General features: G+C 43.6%; 1 protein-coding gene and 1 long non-coding RNA gene across 51 annotated transcripts in view; one reads left to right on the top strand and one right to left on the bottom strand.

Annotated features, from left to right (window-relative positions):
* Window positions 1-1,208: 1,208 nt before the first annotated feature.
* The window catches only part of TTN (titin), a 276,641-nt gene continuing 253,037 nt past the window's right edge, over window positions 1,209-24,812 (bottom strand). For 49 of the 50 annotated variants that reach the window (XM_045163719.1, XM_045163734.1, XM_045163740.1 and 46 more), the window contains 25 exons: window positions 22,710-24,776; window positions 22,284-22,586; window positions 21,881-22,186; window positions 21,382-21,672; window positions 20,990-21,286; window positions 20,543-20,848; window positions 18,940-19,245; window positions 18,572-18,853; window positions 17,796-18,389; window positions 17,389-17,676; window positions 16,988-17,287; window positions 16,219-16,521; window positions 15,342-15,644; window positions 14,656-15,240; window positions 14,222-14,527; window positions 13,834-14,133; window positions 12,680-13,255; window positions 12,268-12,573; window positions 11,297-11,890; window positions 5,467-11,177; window positions 5,163-5,319; window positions 3,739-4,430; window positions 3,492-3,645; window positions 2,662-2,964; window positions 1,209-2,525 (listed from right to left, as the gene is read on the bottom strand). In XM_045163719.1, coding sequence (XP_045019654.1) covers window positions 2,227-2,525; window positions 2,662-2,964; window positions 3,492-3,645; window positions 3,739-4,430; window positions 5,163-5,319; window positions 5,467-11,177; window positions 11,297-11,890; window positions 12,268-12,573; window positions 12,680-13,255; window positions 13,834-14,133; window positions 14,222-14,527; window positions 14,656-15,240; window positions 15,342-15,644; window positions 16,219-16,521; window positions 16,988-17,287; window positions 17,389-17,676; window positions 17,796-18,389; window positions 18,572-18,853; window positions 18,940-19,245; window positions 20,543-20,848; window positions 20,990-21,286; window positions 21,382-21,672; window positions 21,881-22,186; window positions 22,284-22,586; window positions 22,710-24,776 — 15,929 coding nt within the window. In that variant the 3' untranslated portion in view covers window positions 1,209-2,226. The remainder of the gene's footprint in view (window positions 2,526-2,661; window positions 2,965-3,491; window positions 3,646-3,738; window positions 4,431-5,162; window positions 5,320-5,466; window positions 11,178-11,296; window positions 11,891-12,267; window positions 12,574-12,679; window positions 13,256-13,833; window positions 14,134-14,221; window positions 14,528-14,655; window positions 15,241-15,341; window positions 15,645-16,218; window positions 16,522-16,987; window positions 17,288-17,388; window positions 17,677-17,795; window positions 18,390-18,571; window positions 18,854-18,939; window positions 19,246-20,542; window positions 20,849-20,989; window positions 21,287-21,381; window positions 21,673-21,880; window positions 22,187-22,283; window positions 22,587-22,709; window positions 24,777-24,812) is intronic. The other variant, XM_045163748.1, reaches the window with a different exon arrangement.
* Window positions 16,470-18,848, top strand: LOC123330848. Its single transcript, XR_006547071.2, has 2 exons — window positions 16,470-16,611; window positions 16,953-18,848. It is a non-coding gene; the product is annotated as an uncharacterized LOC123330848 (long non-coding RNA).

Below are 24,812 nucleotides of genomic sequence, written 5' to 3'. Positions count from 1 at the left end.
CACAAGCTCACAGCATGTAGCCACCGATGAGGGGATCCAGATGGTCTGCATCCCTGTTCCCAGGTGGAACCAACTATGGTACTTATGGAATGGGGCTGAAGCTCCTGCCGAGACCACATTCTTGCTTATCTTTCTTCCCCTGCTCTGCTCCCCTCACTTCCTTCTTTCTGAGAGCAGTCCCTCAAACAGCTAGAGTCTGCTTTTGGGAAATCTGACTTAAAGAATTTGTTGCAGTTGTTTTTGTCTAGTTGCTAAGTCGTGTCTGACTCTTGTGACCGCATGGACTGTATGTAGCCCACCAGGCTCCTCTGTCCATGGATTTCCCAGGCAAGAATACTGCAGCAGGTTGCCATTCCCTTCTCCAGGGGATCTTCCTGACCCAGGGATTGAATCCGAGTCTCCTGGATTGGCAGGAGAATTCTTTTGCGGCTGAGGCACCAAGGAAGCCTTAAGAAAGAATATTTGCTGAATAAACTAATGCAGACCCAAGATCTTCTTTGGGGAGTAGGAATTGACTGTGCATTTGCTTCAACTTTGGCCGCTTATATTTACATTTAGGAGGTAATTTGGGCAAAGAATCAACTGTATAGGTTTACAATTAGGATTATCTAATTGAGATGGATAAATACAGATTTTTCTGGTGCTAGGTATTTTATTATTAAGCATAGATCAGTTGTTTTGAAAAGCATGGTAGGACCATATGATTTAAAACAAGTTCTTAAAAAAAAAAAGAGTGCTTCAGCTTTGAAGACTGATTTGCTCTGTCTCAGCTTGGAGCTACCGTAGTCAGTAATGGATTCAGTTGCACAGCTGATCATTTCCCCTGAAGTGGTCATTTTCTCTTCTGTATGTTTCTTAAGGGACAGGGTCTATCTCATCTTGCTCATCTTTGCACAAAATATTGTGAATTTTTGATGTTCCCGTACCTTTGGATTTAGTTGAATCAGTCCCTCTAAAAATATTTTTCTTGATAATATGTTTAGAAGATTTCTTATTTTGGGGGATTTTTGTTAACTTCTGGGGATAAATTTATCCATGAGAATCATATCTGTGCTTTTAAAAAATCGTTGAGTACATTCAACATGATAATTTAAATATTTGCTGTAGAGAACTTGAGTTGCTTTTTCTTCTCTATGATCATTTCTGTGATTTTCAAAGGCACATACCGCCCCAACCACAGAATTTCACAGAAAACAACCAGCCACACATTTTGAGGTGCAGATAGCTTGCTTTATTTTGTTGTTACTATCTCAAGGAGGTCCAACAATTATAACTAACAATTGAATTTAAACGTGCATGAAAAGAACTACATCAAATTGATATTTTGGGCAGTTAGTAATATTTTGTTGTTTTTAAATTTAACGACAGCTTTATTTTGTTCTTTATTTTTTGCTGTGGCTCATTGCTTAGTTGCCCCAGTTTCTGGTTTAAATTTAGAACTACCACACGAAGGCGTTGGCTGCACCCCTGAACCTCCAAGAGTTGACACTGCTCTGGCATAGGAATGCATGAATAACTTGGTTAACTGAGGGGATGGCCAGGTGATGTTACTTTTCCAAGCTACCCAGGCACTCTCTATGGTCAGAGACAGTGTGAAATGAGCGAACAAAGTGTTGGCCGTTACACTTTGTTCTGGTAATATTTAAGTCATGATAATTTTGAGTGTGACATCATCAGAGAAAACGTAAGACGTTAAAGTGTTGCTTACAGGAGGGTAAATGCAAACATCACCAATGCCTTACATTTCTGATTCCATAAGTATCAGTGCATATCGGGTGATGTGCACAGCATTTTTCGGTGGATAGGACATCTTCAATGGGGAATTCCTCGACCCACTGAGGCATACTTAGACATCAACATTATGTTGAGGCACAAAGATTGATTAAGTGTTGAGCAGGGTATTCGTTCCATAAGAAACTTTCTCCTACCAACCGTTAGTTTCAATAGTTACAGTGTAAAATGTCATAAAATAAATGGTACAAAACTTTATAACCGTTAATTCGGCTATATACAGTATGTACATGTCACTAGAAAATGTGTAATCTTCTTAGGTCAACAATTATGAAAAGACTGAAATGTATTATTTTTGAACTTCGACTCATTTAAGTTGATACAAAACTACTCTTTTTTTTAAGTATTTACAGATCAGAAAGATAGAAAGATTAGTCCATGTGAATCATTTGGGAAAGGTTAAGAATGAGTCTGAGTGTGAGAGCACAGGCCCTCTTAAATGGATCGAATATTTATATTCACAGTAGCAGAGTCAGATCCAAATTCATTCCCTAAACTCAGGGTATACAGTCCACCATCTTGTTTCCGTACGTCCATGATGATCAGAGTCGTCAGGTCATCTGTGTTTTCAATATGGAATCGCCCTTGCTGTTCTTGATCGTGAATTGTTCTTCCACCACGAGACCACATTATTTCTGGGGTAGGCTCACCCGTAAAAGCGCAGGCTACTGTTAAAACTTTTCCTTCATCAATGCTGATGTCAGAGGGAAGAGCTTCAATTTTAGGTGGAATTCCTTTATGGAACAACAACAACAAACTTTTAGAATCACTGAAAAGAAATAAAAACTTGCATTCTACTGAATCGTGTGTACTAAAGATTCTACCATGCTACTAGGCTTGTCTACCTCTACCAATAATTGGATTGCTCACCTCTTAGGCCTGCTTTAAGCATTCTACTAGTTGAACTTTCCAGTTGTTTCATACTAGATTTTCCCATAAAACTGCTGGAACTCATTTCTACAAAGGACTCTTGCATGGAGGACATGCTTTGGGCAGACATGCTTGCAAATTTCATTTCAGTCATGCTGCTAGCGCTGCTGCTGCTGAAACTGCTGAAGGAGGCCTCCTGCTTAGAGGCAGACATTTGGACTGACTGAGACGAGAAGCTTCCTTGCAAGCTCGTGTCACCACTTGTCCTCAATACTACCTCTCTGGGAGGTTCTTCAACTAGAGCTGTGGAGCACAGCAGATACACAGTGAACATCAGTGACATCTGGTTAATTTGTGACATCTGACATTGACTTGCAGAAATGGAAACTTAGACACGCACACACAGAAACATAACCCAAACAATCTGCTGTGAAAGCATAAGCAAATACATACATACAGTTGTCAAGAGCTAGCCCAGTGTCTCCCAGAAACGAATCCTTATATTTCTATTATTACATTTCATGCAGGTGCTAGAATCACTAGGAAAAAAATGATTAATCATATAGAAAACAATTTTTATACTGTGCATTCTGAAAATACATGTAACAGGACAGCTGGTAGCTTTGCTTTGAAAGTTAATGTATCCATATTTCTATCTAGCTGTAAAGAAACATTGGCTGTTAAGAATGAATTCACACAGGAAGCCTGTCTCTTACACATGGTATTTAAAGAGGCTCCTGAGAGTTTGCTGTGCTCAGAAAGACAAAAGCAAAAAACAAAACCATACGATGGCCTTAAGCAAGTAAGTAAAGTGGTAAAGATATACTTACGAAGGACTGTTAAGGAAGCAGTAGCTGAACACTGGCCACGGAAATTTTTGGCCTTAATTGTATACTTCCCACTGTCACTTACTGATGCATTTCGGATTTCAAGAGAATATACATTTCTGGAGCGACTTACACTGATATTTGAAGAAATAGAAATCTAAAAAGAAGAGAAAAAAATAAGTGTTTCTTTGAGCTCTTCAGGAGTAAAGTATTGAAAGTTCTCTTCAGTAACATTCATAATTAAACTTACTGGCAGGTTGTTTTTAAACCATTCGATTTCAGGCGATGGCTCACCACTGATTTCACAAGAAAAGAGAACATTTTGTCCTTCATTAACATTTTGAGATCTGGGCTGTGAGATGAAGGCTGGAGCATCTGAGAGTTCTTTGCTTAGGGTCAGATCATACTGACACTTAATGATGCCTTGGCTGGTTTTGCCGATGCAGGTGAGGATCCCTTCGTCTTTGGGACCAGCCTGTCTGATGGTCAGGGTCTGGTCGCTGCCTGAGATGCCGTATCTATACTCATCAGAATTGCTGAGCTCCACCCCATTCAGTACCCATTTCACATCAGTGGCACCAGCAATGTTGGCTTTCAAAGTCACTTTCTGACCAGCAGTTATACTCATCTGAGTGGAAAATGCTTTGATCTCAGCATGAGTTCGGATTTCTTCCGATGCCTGTGATGTTTTAGTGATTTCCTCATGGACAACAGATTTTTCCAGGGAGGTGGCTTCTGATTTCTTGACTTTTTCGGAAATCAGAACTGTGGAAGCTTCCTCCTTGAGGGCTAGCTTTTCGTGAGATTTTACCTCTGACCTCTTGATTTCTTCAGAAATGAGGGCTTTCTTGGAAATTTCCTCTTGGACAGATGCCTTCTTCTGGGACGTAATTTCGGAGGTCTTTTGTGCAGATACTTTCTGTATCTCAGTGTCTTCTACAACTGAAAAAGAAAGCTCCATAAAGCAAATTGAATGGAAAAGCGGTCCTACCCTTTTGTCTTGTGGATTCTGCAAGTAACACACATAGAAAAAATACTGACTTATGCATGCAGTGTAGGTAATACTTGATACTTTCTCAGCCCCGATCTTGGAAAGTTGTCATGCGTGACTTTCGAGATCAGTGTAATGATTATTTAAACTAAACTAAATTGAAGAATGAATTCTGTGGCTTAAGGGGAAAAAGTTTTGAAAGGAATAGTTAAAGGATCTAGGAGATGGATGGATTTAGGAGATTTTGATTGATTAAAACAATTTAATTATGTTTTAGAAGATTCAGATGAAGGCAAACTCATTTTAATCGGGAGAACTGATACAGCTTTGGACTGTATCATTAACTTTCCACTGCTTTGGAAAATTAGCAAGAGCGAAGTTTTAGGGAAGAAGTACCATTTGGTATATTCACCTGACTATTCATTCTTAAACATTACAGGGAGCAGGAATCTTACATAATATCTGGGACTCTTATATAACACTGCATACGATTATGCACTTAAATGTAAATTATATCCTAACTTCAAATATGTATATTTGTACATTTGTGTACAAATGGTATTCTGCAACTTGTAAAACAGTTTTTATTTTAATACTTTGTGTGTGTGTAAGCAAGCATGTTTAGAAATGTCTCCTTAATATAGTTTTCTGAAAACTGTTGGTAAGAATAAAAGCCAACTTACCTTTTATTGTTAATTTGCAGCTAGAGGACACAGATCCAGCTGAGTTTGTTATTGTACAAGTATAAAGTCCACTGTCAGAAGTATCAGTCTTATGAATTTCTAGGAAGAATGCTCCTTTGTCTTCAGAGAGTTTGTATTTACCTCCTTGTGATATAGCCTGTGGAATGCAAGTGATTTGAATTTTAAAAAGTTGAGTTACTCTAACTTTCTTTGGGAGTTGGGAAAAAAGGAACAGGGTTAATTTTCTTTGTTTTTTTTTTTTTTTTTTTTTTTAAGAAAATAAGGTAATTTAAGAACCAGTTACCTTTCCATCCTTTGTCCAAATGACAGTCGGCTGGGGTTCTCCAGTAACTTTAACTGCAAATTTAGCAACACCGTCTGAAGAAACAGTGGTATCCTGCAGACCAGTAACAATTACTGGTTTTGTGGAAATTGGCGCAGGAGCTTTGGGTTCAGTTTTCTTGCTTTCTGTTGGCTCAGCAGTTTTTGGAGCTGCTTTCTTGGTTTCTGTTGGCTCAGCAGTTTTTGGAGCCGCTTTCTTGGTTTCTGTTGGCTCAGCAGTTTTTGGAGCTGCTTTCTTGGTTTCTGATATGCTTGACACCTGCTCATGGATACTCTTAAAGGCTTGTCCCACAAATTGGAAGTTAGTTTTGGAAGTCCCACCTTCACCAGAAACCTCACAGATGTATTCTCCACGATCAGATTCGGTGAGGTTGAGGATTTTGAGCTCACAGGCGCCATCTGCAGAATAGTGAAACTGGAAATGCCCATTTTCCTTCAGTTTCCTGCCGTCTTTGTACCAGGTGACCTCTTTTGCACATAATGCACTACTTTCAACCACACAGGTCAGCTTGGCTATGTCTTTAGAGGCTTCTGCCTTCAAGGACTGAATTATCTTAGGTGGGGCAGCGACTGGCAACTGCTGAACCTTCTCTGTTGGTGTGGGTTTTGTCTCTGTGGGCGGTACGGCTTTGGGGTGAGGAGTCACTGGTTCTGGGGATTTCACTTGTTTTGGAGACTTGGCTCCTTCTGGGGATTTTACCCGAGGCTCCGGGGATTTGACTCTCGGTGGTGATGTCACAGCCTTTTCAGTAACCCTGGCCTTCTGAACAGTCAGAGTAAACTGCGCCTCTTGCCTCCCGTCGCTGTTCTCGACCACCACACTGTAGTTGCCCTCATCTGAAGCCTGGACTGAAGAGATCTCAAAAGTTGACTTGTACTTTGAGGTGGTCACTTGGTGGCGGGCAGAAGTGCTTATGACTCGTCCCCCACGCAGCCATGTCACTGTTGGTACCGGCTCACCATCTGTATCGCAAGAGAACCTTGCAGACTCACCTTCATAGACGGTTATGGACCTTGGCTTTGTGAGAATTCTTGCTGCCAAGGTCGTCTTGATCTTTCTGTGTGTGGATTTTTCTTCTAGCGACTTTTCTTCGATTGCAGCACTTTTCATTTCTGCGGACGCATGGTGTTCATAGGAGGAGAGACTTTCCCGCGTCTCTGTCATCAATGATTTCATTTCCCTGATGGAAGAGGAAGCTTCCATCTCAGATGTTTTCTTAAAGGACGAAACTGCATAGGCCTCTGTTCTTGTCAGCTCAGGGAAGACAGATCGGGGAACCTGTTCGTCTCTGCGCTGGGAAGCATAGGTAGTGTAATCCCCTCCTGTGACGTCCAAGGTCGCATAGTCGGAAGCCTCACCTTTGTAGTTGGTGCACACAGCACGGTATGTTCCACTGTCATCGATATGACAGTCCAGAATGTCTAGGGTCAGGACCCCACTGGTGTTGGTGTAATGAATCTTACTGCTCTCTTGGAGTTCTACACCATTGTGGTACCATTTGACCTCAGCAGTTGGCTTTGACTGAACGTTTAAGATAAAACGTGTATTTTGGCCGCAGGGAACCCGGTGGGAACGCATCCTCAGCGTGATTCGAGGCGCGTGGTCCAGTGTAAAAGGCTGCTGACTCAAAACCTCATACTTCCTTTCCGATGTCTTTTGAGTCTTTAGAGCGGCTTTCATGGACTCATACCTGGAAAAGATATCAAATCTTGCCGACCTCTCAAATCTTGACAGTGATCGCTCACTAGACACAGGGCTGGGGGAACGTGGACGAGTCCTCTCTGGGGTAGGAGACCTTCTTTCTACATCTTCTTCTTCTTCTTCTTCATCTTCATATTCCTCAGCTGGCCGTGGCCGCGGCCGGATCAGCTCAGATACGGGCCTCATCAACTCGATGTAGGTGGGAGACAGTGAGCGCCGGCGTCTCAGCAGCCTGGACACCGAGGAGGACGTCTCTCTCTGCGCGTGTTTGGAGATCTCATATTCTTCCTCGATTTCCGTTATTTCCGTCACTTCTCTCTGGCGTCTTGATTTCTTTCTAGACTTTGCTTCCTTTGCCAGGTGGTCCAGCTCACTCTTGTATTCCGAGAGGCGCTGGGTGGTGGTGACGGGCCGCAGCAGCTCGTGGTCCTCTCTCTCAGCCATGATTCTCTGCCGCTGATGGGCCTGCCTGTGCGAGGCGCGGGCGTGCCGCTCCCGTAGCTCTGCGTATCTTGTGCTGGTCTCTTCCTTGGTTGGGATGTGATAGGTTGAGTATCTGAAGTCTCTTCTTGCTTCCTCCACCTTGACATGAGCTTGTGGGGAAGAATAACGCAGACTCGAAAGCTCAAAACGGGGAGGGCTCCGGCTCGGGGGTGAGGCTGAAAAACCCAGTTCCAGCTCTTCTTCAAGACGCAGCCTCTCTTCCTCTGTTCTCTTCATCGCCAAGTAGTCGTCAATGGGCAGGAGTAATTCTTCGTCGGAGATGTCACCAAGAGAACGTCTCCTGGGTCTGTAATAATAGTAGTAATCGGGAGAAGGTGTGCGCCGGCGGGCTGGTCTCACCATTTCAAGGTCATCTTGGGACAGTTTGGGAATCCGCCACTTAGGTCTGTATTGATCGGTGATGCGCGGGAGAGGCATCACGTAGAACTGCTCCCATCTTGAAAGGCGGATGCGCTTGGGCCTCTTCTGAACAATTCTGTCAATCTTCCCAGGCATTTCAAACTGATCCCGTATCTTCTTATACCACTTCATGTCAGACATGGGCACGAACTGCTTAATGTGTTGGTCTTCTTCTATGGTGGTCTGTTTGTACTTGCGTGGCTCCGGTACTTCGTAAGGCATGCGGAGTTTCCTCTCCTCCTTCTTTTCTTCTGTCTCAAGCCGGTATTCCCCTTTCACGGTCTTGGTGCTAACGGCTGGTTTGTAGAGGATGGCAGCTTCTCTCAGCGCCTCCTGGGCGACCTGCGTCAGCGGCACCGCCTCAGTGCCAGAAAGAATTTCAGCCATTCTCAGGGTCTTGTCAATCTGCCTCTGCACATGTCGTTCGTGCTCCTCTTTTGTCTTGAATTCCTGTTTGACATACCTCAGGCGTTCCACTTGTAGGTGGGCCTGGCAGCTGCTGGATCCAGCTGTATTTGTGGCTGTGACCCTGTAATAACCAGTGTCTTCCGGCAAAGTATCCCTGATGTGAAGAGCATAATAATCCAAGCCTTCGTGGATAATTTCAATGTTAGGCCCAAGGGACAGTGGCCGACCATCTTTCTCCCATTTTAACGTTGGTGGGGGGATGCCAGACACTCTGATCTCAAAGCAGACACTTTGGCCTTCTTGGCATTCTGCGTTTGCCAGTAGCCGTTTGAACATGGGTCTGAGGGTCGTATCTGATGGAGGTGGATGTGGAGTTACAGTTAGCTTTGCTTTGCAGCTGTCCTCACCGTATTTGTTCCTTGCCACAACGGTATATTCGGCATCATCATCCATAGTTACGCTGTTGATTGTTAATTGGTAAAGACCTTTGTCCGACTCAAATATGTACTTCCTGTCATCATCACCTGGTTTGATTTTCTGACCTGATTTGTACCACGTTACTCGAGGCTCTGGGTGGACAGTTATGGTTACACCAAACCGGACATTTTCACCCACATAAGCTGTCTTGTTATAGAGAGGCAGGGTGAATTCAGGTGGTCTTTCCAGGAGTCTCATGGCATCTGTTCTGCGCTTAATTTTCTTCACAGTTCTACGGCAATAATAGTCGTAAACTTCTCTCACACCTTTGACAAAGAGCTCTGCATAAGAACTGTCTTCACCATAGTCATTGACTACTTTGCATCTGTAGGTACCATCATCGAATTTGGTGATGTCTTTGACATACATGGTGGCCACTCCATCTTCATATGTGATTTCATATTTCTCACTGTTCTCCAGCTGTCTGACACCGAAGTACCAAGTCACCTGGGTCGACTGATCGTAATTTTCAATTCTGCATACATATTTGACATAGCCTCCTTCTTCTCCAACTGCATGCATTATCTGCCCAGAAATGGGGCCAATTTCAATGGATGCCACTTTAACTTTAGCAATGCTCACTCCCTTCTGAGAGCGAATTGCACCACCACAGGAGATCCGGGCTGCAGACACAACCATGTTGAGGTCTTTCTTGACTAGGGTGTGGTAATAGCGTCGGTGTTTCAATGTCCTGATCACTTTAGTACTGACTCGTTCTATCTTCTGCTTCAGCCACGGGTGCTGAAGGGCCTCAGATGCTGTCATGCGAGATTTTCTCTCTTTCACTAATAGCCGGTCAACAAAGTCCATGGCTTCGAGGCTGATCTCTTGGAATGCTTCTTCATCAAAGGTGTATTCAGCATTCATGATGTTCTCAATGATCTGCTGGTTAGTTTCAGCCAGGAATGGATTGATACCACTCAACAGCACGTACACCAGTGTTCCAAGAGACCACATGTCTGTGGCTGTGCTGACAACATCATGCTGGTGGACCTCAGGTGCATAGTATTCAGGGGCAGTGAACTGAAGCCTAAAGTTGTCCCCTGGCTTCAGCTGACGGGCTTGACCAAATTCTATGATTTTAATGGTGGAGCTCCTCCTTGTTTGGTAAATGATGTTGTCTGGTCTAATGTCAAAGTGTCCAATATTATGGCTGTGTAAGAACTCAAGTGCTTCGCACACCTGGCGAACATAGCTTACGATTTCTCTCTCATTAAGTTCAAAAGCACTTGTGTTAATGCGCTCAAATATGTCAAGTCCTGATAGGAACTCAAAGATCATAACTAATTCTTCCATGCTTTCAAATGATTCATGGAGGTATAACATGTTTCGGTGCCTAGCTATATTTAGAATGGAAATTTCTTTCTTTACCAAAACTTGATCAGTCCCTTTGACCTTCACAAATTTGGCCATGTATGTCTTCTTTGAGGATGTTTCAACACAACGGTGGACAATTCCAAACTGACCACGCCCAAGATCTTCAGCAATCATATATTTCTCATAAAGCTCCTTGGTTGAAGAGTGAGAAGCTTTGGTCATAGAAACTTCCCTGGTTTCGTCTACCTCTTCATCATAGTTCATAGCCCTGGTCTTGTCTTCTTTGGTTACTGTTGGTTCTGAAGGCTCAGAAGGTTTGCTTAGGCCAAATTTATTCTCTGCTATTATACGGAACTGGTAACTTGTTTTTCCAAATAAGTTGATCACGGTATAACGTGTTTCTCGGGCCTGTCCTACCCGGATCCATCTTTCGGCTGTGGTTGCACACTTTTCAACAATGTAGTTGGTGACTTTGCTGCCACCATCAGAAGCTGGCTCAGTCCACGTTAAGTTCACAGAATCTCGTGACACGTCACTAACTTTGACTCCTCTGGGTGGGTCAGGAACATCAGCCACATCCAGTTCAACTGTCTTCTGATCAATTCCAAATCTGTTTTTAGCACAGACCACATAGAAACCAGCATCTTTTCTCTCCACTCCATTGGGGAAAACAAGTGATGTGAAAGACCTTGTGACAATAACTTGGTAGTGGCCGTTGTTGTCGATGAGATCTTGTCCTTTCTGCCAGGTGATCACTGGATCTGGTTTGCCACTGAATGGGATCTTGATGCTGATTACCTCACCTCGGAGAGCGTGGACTGCTCCCATGCCTTCAAGATTTTTAGGCAAGTGTATCTTGGCTGGAACTGTATCAGAACAAAAGAAGGAAGAATATAATTTAGCAACACCCAAAACTATATGAGTGCCCCCCCCATTAATAATATGTAATCTTGTACCAAAATGATGTCTACTGATGTGTTTTTACCTTCTACATCCAAGGAGGCAGTGCCAGACACAGACCCTCCTTGGTTGGTAGCTCTGACTTGGTAAACGGTGGCGTCATCATCTGTGACACTTGAAATGATGAGCTGGTGGTAGCCACCCTTAAACTCTTGAATCCTGTACTTTAATCCATCTGCGATGATTTCTTTGCCTTGTCTGTACCATTTCACAATTGGTTTCGGATGACCAGTCACTTTGCAGACCAAAGTAGCATTGCTCTGATATCTGACATTTAGATTTCTCAGTTCCTCTTTAAAGTGTGGTGCCTGAATTGGGACATCAGATTTGGGAGTGACCGGTTCTGATATTTCACTCCATTCGCTCTCCCCACCTAGGTTTTCACATTTCACCCGGAACTCATATTCAAGACCTTCAATAAGGTTTTGCACTGAAAAGACGGTTTCTCGAATTTCATCTGTCGTCACAGCAATCCACTTGTTCTGCTGCTTCTCACGCTTCTCAAGGTAGTAATTTCTAATCTTTGCACCTCCATCGCTGGCAGGTGGCTTCCAGGCCACAACACAAGAATCTTTTGTGACAGCAGTAATAGTTGGTTTGCCAGGGGCACCTGGCTTTTCTGTTTAAAACAAAGAAAAAGCATTTGCCTCGTCAGGTGAAACAGACAGCTCTATGAAGAGCTTATTTAAAAAAAAAATAAATAAAATATTATGAACCCAAAGTTCTACTAATGATAGCTAATCCAGAAAAATGAAATTGGTTACTTTATGCTAAGAAACTTATTAAAACAGAAAGTTCCTTTTTAAAGAAGAAGGGGAGAGGGTATATATGTGCCCTTTTAGATCAGCAAAATTCAAGTGACATAAAAGACACTTGTACTTTAGCTGAATCTTTGCTGTCTCCTTCCAAAAGTCATTTCTGTTGAAAAAAAAAAAAAAGTTTTACATACAGATGGAATTTTGCTATAGGAAGACTATCTGTAGAGGTTGTACTCACCAAATGGACTCTTAATGATCACAACTGAAGAGACTTCTAGAGGTTCACTGATGCCAAACATGTTCTGAGCCGAAACCCGGAAGTAATACCCAGCATTTTCTGTGAGGTTCACAATTCTACAGGTTGTCACTGAGATGGCTGAAGACACCAATTGCCATTCAGCCCCTTCCTTGGCCTCACATTTCTCCACCACATAATTGGTGATCCAGGAGCCTCCGTCATCTGCAGGTGGTTTCCAGCTGATCACCACAGAGTTCTTCAATAGAGCTTCAATCACAATTGGTCCTGTAGGTTTGTCTGGTTTATCTGTTGGGGGAAAATACAATTGTAGTGGTCTCTATAGTGTGCCTCCCAAGACCTTTTTTTTTTTTTTTTTAAAGAAGAAAAACCACTGAAAAGGAAAACAAAATACCTTGTATTTCCACATCAAGCATGGTATCAACCGTTCCGAGGACATTGCTGAGCTGAACTTTGTATTTCCCAGCATGAGTCTTACGCTGGACATTCTTCATGACAAGATGGGTATAGTGCTCTGTGTTTTCTATAGTAATGTTTTCTGAGTTTTGCAAGAGTTTCTGGCCATGGAACCAAGTGATGGCAGGTACTGGCCGGCCAATGTACATGACATGAATTCGAAGCGTTGAACCCACAGCACCATAATACTTCTCTTTCAGTGGGTAACCAGGATGGAACTGCGGGGTTGCTTGCAGGAGAAGCTTACTGCTGGATTCTACTTCTCCAACCTCGTTGGTAGCTACGCAGGTATAAACACCTTCGTCTTCCTGTTCCTCCGTCATTACTGTTAGAGTATGTGTGCGTCCGTCTGAAGACATTTTGTACTTGCGGCTTTGTACGAGCTCCTTACCAAATCGGAACCACTTAATGTCAGGCAGAGGCCTTCCCACAATCTGGCATGAGAGTTGAGCAGCTTCGCCCAGTTTAGTGGTAACATCCTTCATTTCTTTGCGTACTCCTGGGGCTTCTCCAGCTAAAGGGTATGAAAGTGCATAATATCAGTGCATTATTGTCACTACTGGATCTATAATCCACTGTCCTTGTATATCAGGAATGAATTCATCGTACTGATTGATACTCTTATTAGACACCATGATTTACACGAGTCTAATTCTTAAGTCTTCACAGTGATTGGAGGATCATCTGGAAAGTAGAGATTCAATGAGGATATCATCATATTATTATGTAGAGTGACTTTTTTATGACTGGGAGGCATTAACTATGTATGGGGTTTGTGAAGGGGGGTACATTTGTTGACACTTTGTCTTATTAGGAGTATTAAAATCCATTGTATTCATGGGAGAAATTGCTCTAGGCATGTGCTCAGTTCAGTGCATCTAACGGTTTACTGCTGAGGCTTTGTGCTTGGAATGACTTCCTCTAGAACGTATCAACTGCTCCCTTTGTGCACATATGCCAAACTGAGTTCTTTCTTTCCAAATACTTGCTCTCTAATAAAGCTTTCTGGAGACCTACTTAGTATAGAGGAAGAATTAACCTTTACATGTTGCTTAGTTTGTAAATGAAAGCAGAGAACTAACGGCTACTTACACGTTAGTTTGGTCTTTACAGACATAGCGGTTCGTCGAGGTCTGCTCAGCCCCGTCTCATTCTCAGCGAAAACCCTGAATTCATACTCTGTAGCTTCCAGCAACCCTCCTATTGTGAACTGCCTGTCTTTGATGCGGTCCTTACTGCTCTTCTTCCAGGCACTGTCTCCAGATTGTCTGTATTCAACCCAGTATCCAAGGATTTCTTTGCCACCATCACATTCAGGTTTCTCCCACTGCAGAGTGACACTGTCTTTGGATATTGAAAGAATCTCGAGTTCTCCAGGTTGGCTTGGCTTATCTGAAATATTTGAAAACAGTTGTAAAGGAAAGAGAGCAAAGATGGCTTGACTCTCTGATTCTAGCCCCTTCAGAAATTCTTTCCTTACCAAATGGATCTTTGCAAACAACTGGTTCAGACGCAGGGCTGGTCTCGCTTAGGCCAACGTCGTTCTGCGCAATGATGCGGAACTGATACTCGGCATCGGGAACAAGCCCCGTGACGGTGTACATTGTGGTGGTGATCTGAGTCTTGTTGTGCCTGACCCACTTGTCAGTCGAGGTCTCCTTGCGTTCAATGTAGTAGCCTGTGACCCTAGAACCACCATCATCTTTGGGCCGGGACCAGGACAGGCTGACGGAACTCTTGGTCACATCGAGTATTTCTGGAGGATTGCTTGGAGGCTCGGGAGGGTCTAGGAATGCAAGTGGGAAACACACACGTTAGCGTACAGTTCCAACTCTTGTCAGCTGGTGATTTTCATTTTGGAACAAAAGAGTATTGAGAAGAAGTTTACAGTGTTGTGGTTGGAAGAGCACTTACTCAGTGGTGTTTTTGGTATGACGGGTTCCTCCGATTTCAAGGGTTTGCTTATTCCAAACTGGTTTTCTGCTGAAACACGGAAATGGTATTCCACATTTTCTTTGAGGCCTTTTACCACCAGAGATGTACCTCGGACTCTGGAGTCAATGGTGTACCAGGCGGATTTAGGCACTTCGCGTCTCTCCAGGATGTACCCCAAGATGTCGGCACCACCGTCATCGGCAGGGGGCCTCCAGCTGACCCTCACAGAGCGAGCTTGTATGTCGTCATATTCAAGTGGCCCTTCTGGAGTGTTGGGATTTCCTATCACCCTGACCTTGATGTAGACAGCCTTCTTGCCACATTTGTTTTCCAGAACCAGGTCATAAGTGCCAGAGTCATCCCTGTCTGCTTCTTTGATCACAAGCTCAGTGTGAGTTTCCGAGGTTGCAATCATGGCACGCTTACTAATGTCTTGGCCTTCCTTGGTCCATTTACATATTGGGAATGGTTTTCCTTTGATCGGTATGGTAAGTCTGATGACTCCACCTTGTCTTACTAAGATACCTTCCTGGTATCTTTCATCAAGTTCATAGTCAGGATATTCTGGGGAGAAACGTAAAGTTACGATTAGCATTTTGGGACACAGACATAGGAAATAAGTCTAAAGGCAAATATAGCAGAAGGTAAGTGATCCCATCTCTTACCAAGCATTTCTGTGACTTTGACTGTTCCTGGTACCTCAGCAGGCTCCCCAGGTCCACCAGCGTTACAGGCTAGGACACGGAATCTGTATTCGGCACCCTGAGGTAGGTGTGTGAGAGTATACTCCCGAATTTTGGTTGGGGTGGTGTTGCATTTGGTCCATTCATGTTGATCGACCTTTTGCATTTCGATCAAGTAGCCCGTGACTTTAGATCCTCCTTCATCTTCTGGTGCGCTCCAGGCCAGGGAGACGGAGGTCCTTGTTGTGTCGGTAACTCTTGGGTTTTGTGGCTTTCCTGGAGGAGCTGGAAAATAAGAGTAACAACATCCTTGTTAAAACTTTCTGCAAAGTTGAAAATCAGATGCTAAAAACCTAATGATTTCAGTGAATTGTGGAGACGTGGAATATAACATTAGGATATTTTTCGTTTTGTAAATATTTAATTTTATCAGTTAAAACTACTTAAAACTCTTGCTTTTTCCTTTGTCTTATTTGTGCTTAGTTTATGATCACTAATTCTATCTTACATTTAACATCAGTTTTTAAACTGCTTCGAGAAATACTAACTTGCTTAAAAATTTTAACTGTGATACAGGGTGTCTATCATGAGTTCTATTTTAAAGAGGGAGAAGTAGATTCAAGAGAAGAATATAAGAAGTTACTTTGCCAACGCTGCGAAGGGTTGGGAGTGGGGAGAGGATTGACGACAAAGGACACAAATGAACTTTTTGGGCTGATGGAAATATTCTGTATTTTGATTGTGGTGGTGGTTATACAACCATACATTTCCCCAAACTCACAGAATTCTCTATTTCAGGAAGGTGAACGTTACTATATTAAATTACATCTCAATGAACTTTTATACAAAAGGTATTTACCGATTGGATCCATGGCCACGGTGGGTTTGGAAGGGCGGCTTGGTTTTCCAGTCCCTCTCACATTGATGGCGGTGACACGGTGCTCATATTCTAAGCCTTCAATAAGGCCAGTGGAGCGGTATCGAGTCATTGTCACTGGCACTTTATTTACACGGACCCATCGATCTGCTCTCACTTCTTTGCGTTCCACGATGTATCCAGTCACTTGGGAGCCACCGTCATCTTCTGGTGGGTACCAAGTAAGTGTCATGCCCTCACGGGAGACATCAAATATCTGTAATGTTTCTGGAGGTCCAGGAATGTCTGCAGCAAGACGGAGGTAAACACACCATGGCACCGTGAATAAATTAAAGACTCATACATTGTGTGTCTCGTATATACCGTTTTAAAAAGGTATGTAACGCTCTTATGACTATTTTTCTAGGGTTTTCATTTTTGTACCTTTCTTGCTGTTCCTCATTTTCATAAACATTTATTAAACGTGTATTCTGTACTTCTTCCTCACTGTAACAGCCAGTCTTCCCTCCCTCCTCCCTCTCCTTCTACCCATCCTTTCCTAACTCCTTCCTCTCTTTCTTTCATTAAAAAAAAACAAACAAAAACCTTAACCATGTTGAAAACCCCTCCAAGAAAAGGAGTATAGTAACCTTAGAACGACCCTGGGATTAATTTTGGACCTCTTTTTACTTACATAAGGGCATATTAAAAACAAATTCCTTCTTGTTAACATTTAGAGGTGAGGGGAATGGCAGAAGGGCCCAGGACTTACTGATGCTGCTGCGACATTCTATGACTTCAGACTGCAAGTAGGAGCCAATCCCAAAGCGGTTTGTCGCGGCCACTCGGAACACATACTCGTTTCCTTCAATGAGTCTGGTAAACTTAAATGTTGATCTGGTCACTGACTCAGACACAGGCAGCCATCCAGGGCGGTGGGCATCACGTTGTTCTACCACATAGCCACTCAGCGGAGCGCCACCGTCCAATTCGGGCGGTTCCCAGGAAATGGTCACTGAAGTAGCATCAATTTCATCAACCTTGATAGGCCCAGATGGTGGACCAGGCTTGTCTACAAAAGAAAAGGAAATTCCAGATATTAATTTTCACTTCAAATCAAAATTGGGTGACTGAGCACCAACAATTTGCTTGTGCCTTTTCCCATATCCCTACCGAGAATGATGACTTTAATGGTCTCCGACGTAGTTCCGGTTACATTCTTCAGTTCAAGTACATAGTCTCCAGTATCTTTGATAGTGGTTTCCCGGATGGTTAATTTAGCTACCTTAGTATGAGTTTCAACTGTGACACGCTCTGATTCTCTTAGTTTAGAACCAGCGAAGAACCAGGAAGCAGCAGGAGGTGGGCGACCAGCGATTGGTATCACCAGCTCTACCGGTCTGCCAGCTGGGACATGGATGGTCTTTTGAGGCATTGCAGAAAGATCAATTGTTGGCAACACTATGAGAAAGAAAGTAGGTATTTATTCTTAAGTATAATTTCTAATGACAGGATGTCATGAATTCTGAATGTTTCATTTTGCTTTACTATTATTGTTATCTTGGTGTTTTGGTACATACCTCTGAGGTCTCGTACAGTCACGGCTGTGACTATCTCTCTTGGTTCTGACACACCTTTCTCGTTTTGTGCCCTTACTCTAAATAAGTACTGTTCACCTTCATTTAAGGAAATAACAGTGTGCTCTAGGACTGTGGGTTTTAAGGTGACAACCTTCATCCATCTCTCAGTGCCAGCTTTGCAGGCCTCGAGAACATAGCCAGTGAGTCGGCTCCCACCGTCATAGAGTGGTTTCTCCCAGGCAAGGGTAACAGTGGATTTGGTGACATCGACCACTTCTAGCTTTGTAGGCACCAAAGGCACTTCCGAGACCAGAACTGCATCAGATGTTTCACAAGGTTCTCCAATGCCATAAATATTTTCTGGCAACACCCTGAAATAGTACATGGCTCCTTCTATAAGTCCAGAAATCCTGTAGAGTGTCTTGCTGCATTTGGTAGTTACTGTTTTGAATGCTCTCATGGCAGCTTCACGCTTTTCAATAATATAATTGTTGACAGGCGCTCCACCATCGATTGTGGGAACTTCCCAAGTGATGGTCACAGAATCTCTTGATACTTCCTTAACTTTCACTGAAGGACATGGGCCAGGAGTATCTAAAAAAACAGAATGAAGGATCCATACTTCTTATTTGACAGATTAGTTGATAGATTTTTGGGGGAAAGGGGTTAGGAAAATATACTTAACATAGTCCCTTCTAGAGAGGTGATCAATCAGAGGTCAAGGTGTTTGTTTCTAAAGAATCTACTCATCGCATAGTATTAAGACCAATACTTACCGTATACTTTAACAAGGACAGTTGCTGATTTCTTGCCAGATTGGTTTTCGGCTTCAATGGTGTATTTTCCAGCATCATACCGGTTAACTTTGTCCACAATAAGCAAAGAGTAACTCTCAGTGGTGTCGATGATTGCCCGACTTGCAAGGTCAATGCCCTTTTTGCTCCATGTGATGACGGGTGGTGGTCTTCCAGATACAGACACCATCAGCCGTAGTGAGGCCCCAGCTCTGATGGTCACGGTCTTCTTTAAATCATCTGCAAGCTCCAGATCCGGTATTTCTGGAAAGTAAATGTCAAAGCTTAATTAATTTATGAACAAGTGTGATGAGAAAAATAATTCACCTAAAACCTTGAATTATAAATACCCAGTCTTTCCACAGGCTCAATTTCTGCAGTTGACTCGCTGTATTCGCTCATGCCCTTCACGTTCACAGCAGCAACTCTGAAGGAGTATTTCTGGCCCATTTTAAGGTCTGTCACAGTGAATTCGTTGTTTCTTATTGTGGCGTTGGTATGCACTCGGTACCACTGATCAGTGTCCTTCTCTTGCATTTCAAGGACGTATCCTATGATGTCAGTGCCCCCGTCATACATGGGCTTGGTCCAGGCTAAACTGATGCTGTGTTTGGTGGTATCCACAACTCGTGGAGCAGAAGGTGGTCCAGGGGTGTCTGTAGAAAGAAGGATATTATACAAATAAGGAAGCTTTGAGATTTGTATTTTTGATTTGTAAGATTCACTCAGGCATTGCCGTTCTTTGTCTACACTCACTGAGATGCTCTTTGTAACTAAGGTCTTCTGATATTGCAAGATGGCACTGTGTTCTGGAGTTACTATTTTTATTATTTTAAGAGTTAAAAACTTCTTTAGAAAGGCAGATGTTTCTCCCTGGCCACCTTGGCTAGATACACTGTGTCCTGCTAAGTTCATTGCTTACAGTACCCATTCTCAGGAACTTTTTTTTTTCTCTTTTTGGCTGTGCCCAGTGGCATATAGGCAGAGAAGGCAATGGCAAGCCACTCCAGTACTCCTGCCTAGAAAACCCCATGGATGGAGGAGCCTGGTGGGCTGCAGTTGGGGTCACTACGAGTCGGACGCCACTGAGCGACTTCACTTTCACTTTCATGCACTGGAGAAGGAAATGGCAACCCACTCCAGTGTTCTTGCCTGGAGAACCCCAGGGACGGGGGAGCCTGGTGGGCTGCTGTCTATGGGGTTGCACAGAGTCAGACATGACTGAAGCGACTTAGCAGCAGCAGCAGCAGCAGTGGCATATAGGAACTTAGTTCCCCAACCAGGGATTGAACCTGTGCCCCCTGCAGTGGAAGCACAGAATTTCAACCACTGGACCACTGGGGAAGTCCCAGGGACCTTTCTTTAGCAGCTCAGCTTTCAACAAGGTCAATATTCTTGTCACCTCTACATTTCTAGTAAGTACAGGTATAAATATCTTCTACTTCCCCCGAGTCAATCCCAGTGATTTATTCCTTTTAGTTCTTAGGCTTAAACTTTGTACAAGGATTTGCCAACTTATTTTTGAGGCTCTTGTGACAATTATTTTGTTAGGTACTTATTAAGATAGTTGAAACGTTCTGTTCTGCTAAGCCTCTTAAAGGAGACATTGTCCTTTTTTTTCTCTTCAGTAGTTATTATCATTACAACAAAATTACCTCCATCCTTAGGAAGATTTGCAAAAGACATCCCTTTCATATTGGTAGTAGGAAAAAAAAATTTTTTTTCACAGATTGGAAAATAACAGCAACAATTTCCAGCAATGTAACTGTTAACTTATCAACAGAAGTACTTGTTGAAATATTTTCTGTCTTAGGCTGTAAAGTCCTTCTAATAAGCATATGCCTTTCTAGGCCAGTCATAAATTCTACGAGTACTTGGAAATTACATATTGGACAATTCTTTGTAATATGATTTTGATGGGCATTAGGAGTATGAATGAGTCTTGGAACTCACATGATGGTTCTCTGCAGGAGATAAAGTTGGAAGCTTCGCTGGGTTCACTGTTACCAGCAGCATTTACTGCAGTCACCCGGAACTGGTAATCACAGCCTTCCATCAGGCCAGTCACCTTCAGCCTGGTATCGTACACCACGTGGTCCTTGTTCACACGCGTCCAGCGCAGGCTCTTCTTCTCACGTTTGTCTACCAAGTAGTTGCTGATGTCATTGCCACCGTCAGATTCAGGTTTCGTCCACTGAATGATGATGTGCTCTTTGCCAGCCCCAACTTCTTCAGGTATGCCAGGTTGAGATGGAATCGCTGTTTATATTTTTATGAGAATAAAAGGCTGATCAGAATTGCACAAAAATCACTATTTCTATGACTGTCTGCCCCCTGCCCACCCCATCCCCTGATCCCATGACACTTCCACTGGCGAGTTGTTTAAGTGTTAATACTCACTGAAGGAGTTTCTGGCAACAATGGGCTCTGATTCAACAGGCACACCAGGGCCGTATTTGTTTACTGCCCGCACTCGGAATATGTATTCGTTGTTCTTGATGAGTCTGGTAACCACATGGGATAGGGTGGGGCATTCGCCTTCCACAATCACCCAATTGAGCCTGCTCGTCTCGCGTCTTTCCACGATGTAGTGAGTGATTTCTGCTCCTCCATCTTCCTGAGGAAGGCTCCAGGCTAAAGTGCACTTCTCCTCAGTTACTCTGCTGACGGTGAGCTTTCCACATGGGCCCGGGGAATCTAAAACAGATGTAGGAATGAGCAATGAGGAAGGTCCTTCTTTCTGCACACATGTGAGAAAGCTATGGAGATCAAAAATCGTTTGACCCTCTTACCGAGAACCTTGACCAGGACAGACACAGCCTTTGTCCCGCTGGCATTCTTCACTGTTAAAGTGTATTTTCCACTGTCACTTCTGTCACAGAACTTGATCACAGCAGTTGCTCGTTTGCCCGTGTACTGCAGAGAGACTTTCTCACACATATCTAGTTCTTTGTCCCCTTTGGTCCAGATAATCTTGGGTTCAGGTTTGCCACCAACTGCAGCATCAAGAACAAGATCCGAGCCTGCTCTGATGGTGACCAGATCACCCTGTAATCTGGCATCCAGCTCGGCTTTGGGTGGAGCTGTATAGACAAAATGTGAATGAATGTATGATAGTCTGTTGTCACAGAAATTGTGATAATTTAAAAGGAGAATGTGGATTATTATTTGGCAAAACTAATACAATTATGTAAAGTTTAAAAATAAAATAAAATTAAAAATAAATAAATCAATAAATATATAAATTCTAAAAAAAAAAAAAACCAACAACAAAAAAATTATTATTTTTACCGTATTCATCTCGGCAAGTGATGGGGCCTGTGGATTCTGATCCTTTGCTAATTACGCCTGCTGCATTCTTGGCCAACACACGGAATTCGTAAGTGTCTCCCTCACTGAGCGCAGTAACGGTGAAGAAATTGTCAGATACGATGGTGTAGTTGCACTTGAGCCAGCGCCCGTCTCCAACTTCGCTGACTGGCTTACGCTCTATGATGTAGCCCACGACCTTGCTGCCGCCATCATACACCGGGGCAGACCAGATCAGTGACACTGTCGATCGGGTGACATCTGTTACCTCTGGTCTTCCTGGTGCATCTGGAAGGAAGGCAAACATGAAGTTAAATACAGCTCTGAATTCTGCTAGTACTGATGATGATGATAAACAAATGTACCCTTAAATTTTGACACCTACCCACTGGGTTTTGGGCCATCACAGGTCTCGAAGCTTCACTGGCTTTGCTAACGCCTGCAGCATTGAGTGCATATGTTCTGAACTGATATTCCAGTCCTTCTACCAAACCGGTCACTTTGTAGTTGCACTCTAAGCATGGTACTTTGTTTTCTTTGGCCCAAAGAATGGTGTTACGTTCTTTCTTCTCAACCCAGTAGCCGATGACTTTACTGCCACCGTCATGGTAGGGTTCTTCCCAGCGAATAGACATGGCATTTGCAGACACATAGTAGACCTCAGGTCTGGTAGGTGCACTTGGTGGGACTAAATATAAACAGAGGTATCAAAATATAAATAGAGTTTCAAAATACAAATACAGAATATAAATAACATTCAGGGGAAATGTTTAATCATAGAGACTTGGTAATATGATTTTAATTTTCTTACCAAATGGATGCTCAGCCACGATTGGTGCTGATTCTACAGGCTTGCTGACACCAAATCTGTTCTCTGAACTGACACGGAAAGAATATTCCATATATTTTGTGAGATGAGTGACTTTAATCTGAGTGCGCTTGACACTGGAATTGACAAGCTGCCAAGCTGTTGTACCCGATTCCCGCTTTTCAACAATGTAATTGGTAATATCTGTGCCTCCGTTGTCTTGAGGTTCAGCCCATGACAGGACACATGATTCAGCTGAGATAGATGAAACTTCAATGGGGCCGGTTACTGGACCTGGCCTTCCGATGACCACAACTGTGATGGTAAATGTTTTAACACCAGCTGTATTTTCCAGGGTCAAGAAGTACCTTCCAGAGTCACCTCTCATGCTGTCCTTTACAGACAAGGTGGTTCTGTCTTTTGTCGTCGTGATACTCACTCGATCTGTCTCCTTAAGTCTCATTTCTTCAAGTTTCCATGTTACCTTGGGGGCGGGACGACCACTGATTGGCACGTCAATAGTAAATGTGCTTCCTGCTTTGCAAGTTATGAGCTGATTGGTAATTCCAGTGAGGTCAGCAGTGGGCTCAATTTGAGGCTCCTTGATGATGACAGAAGAGAAGGCTTCCCTGGGTTCACTGTAGCCGGCGTCATTCTTGGCCTTCACGCGGAATTCATATTCAGTGTTCTCAACGAGGCGCTCCACTGTGAAAGTCATCTGTTTGGTGTGACCAGCTTCAACCCAGAAGTCAGATCCCTTTTGTCTCATTTCGAGCAGGTAGCCAGTGATTCGGCTGCCTCCATCATGGTCAGGTTTAAGCCAAGCTAAGACGACAGAGGACTTGCTTGTGTCAACAATATCAAGTCTCCTAGGTGGAGCAGGTTGTTCTGTGGCTACCATTGGTTCTGGCATTTCATAGGGTTCACCAACACCATACTCATTTTCTGCAGAAACACGGAAATAGTATGGAACGCCTTCTAGCAGGTCACTGACCCTGAGGATCTGACGAATGCATTTTTCACTGACCACCTGCCAGCTACGGCGACTGGCTTCTCGTTTCTCTACCACGTAGTGATGAATTCGGGCACCTCCATCAAGGAGAGGGGCATCCCACATCAATGTAGCAGAGCCCCGGGTCACATCCTTGAAGGTAATCGGGCCAGGTGGGCCAGGAGAGTCCAGCACCTTTACGGTGAATGTGATTGACTTACTACCGCTGTTGTTTTCTACAGTAAGGGTATATTTCCCTGCGTCGGCTCTGTTGCAGTTTTCCACGGTGAGGGTGCTGAAGGAATCTGTTGTGTGGATGTCAGCCCGAATGCTAAGGTTAGAGTCCGGTTTGCTCCATACAGCTGTCGGAGTTGGTCTACCCTGATAGGCAATGAAGAGGCGAATGCTGGCCCCAGCTCTCACAACATGAGTCTGCTTGAAGTTGGCATCAATGTCTAACTCAGGAGCTGATAATCGGTCAACTGCTTTAATGGTGCCAGTCACTTCACAGCTGTCTCCTTTTCCAGCAGCATTGACAGCACTAACCCGGAATTTGTATTCTTCACCTGCTTGCAGGTCGGTGACTGTATATCTCGTTTTCACACATGCTTCTACGTTCACCTTGTGCCAGTCTCCCAGGTCAGCTTTGCACATTTCAATAATATACCCAATTATCTCCAATCCTCCGTCAAACACTGGCTTAGACCACTCTAAGCTCACAGTTGTCTTTGATGTATCTATCACTTTGACCACAGCAGGTGCACCTGGTGGGTTGACAGGCTCTCTGCATTTGATTAGTCGTGAGATGCCACTTGCAGGCCCTACCCCTGCGGCATTTTCAGCCATGACGTGGAATTCATACTCGTTGCCCTCCGTCAGACCTGTGACTTTGAATCTTGTCTCACAGATGGGCCGTTTGCTGATCACTTTCACCCATCGCGTGCTCTTCTTTTCTCTCCTTTCAAGGATGTACTGTTGAATTTCATTGCCACCATCTGATTCTGGCCTGGCCCATGTTAGAGTAATGCTATTGCCTGTTACATTACTAGGTTCTGGAGTGCCAGGGGCATCAGGAATAGCTGTGAGGTAAAAACAGAGAAAGAAACCAATTAGAC

This window comes from Bubalus bubalis, chromosome 2 (genome assembly GCF_019923935.1).
Source record: "Bubalus bubalis isolate 160015118507 breed Murrah chromosome 2, NDDB_SH_1, whole genome shotgun sequence".
Taxonomy (NCBI): domain Eukaryota; kingdom Metazoa; phylum Chordata; class Mammalia; order Artiodactyla; family Bovidae; genus Bubalus; species Bubalus bubalis.
Note: the sequence above shows the minus strand (reverse complement) of the source record. Positions and strands in the feature narration are given on the sequence as shown.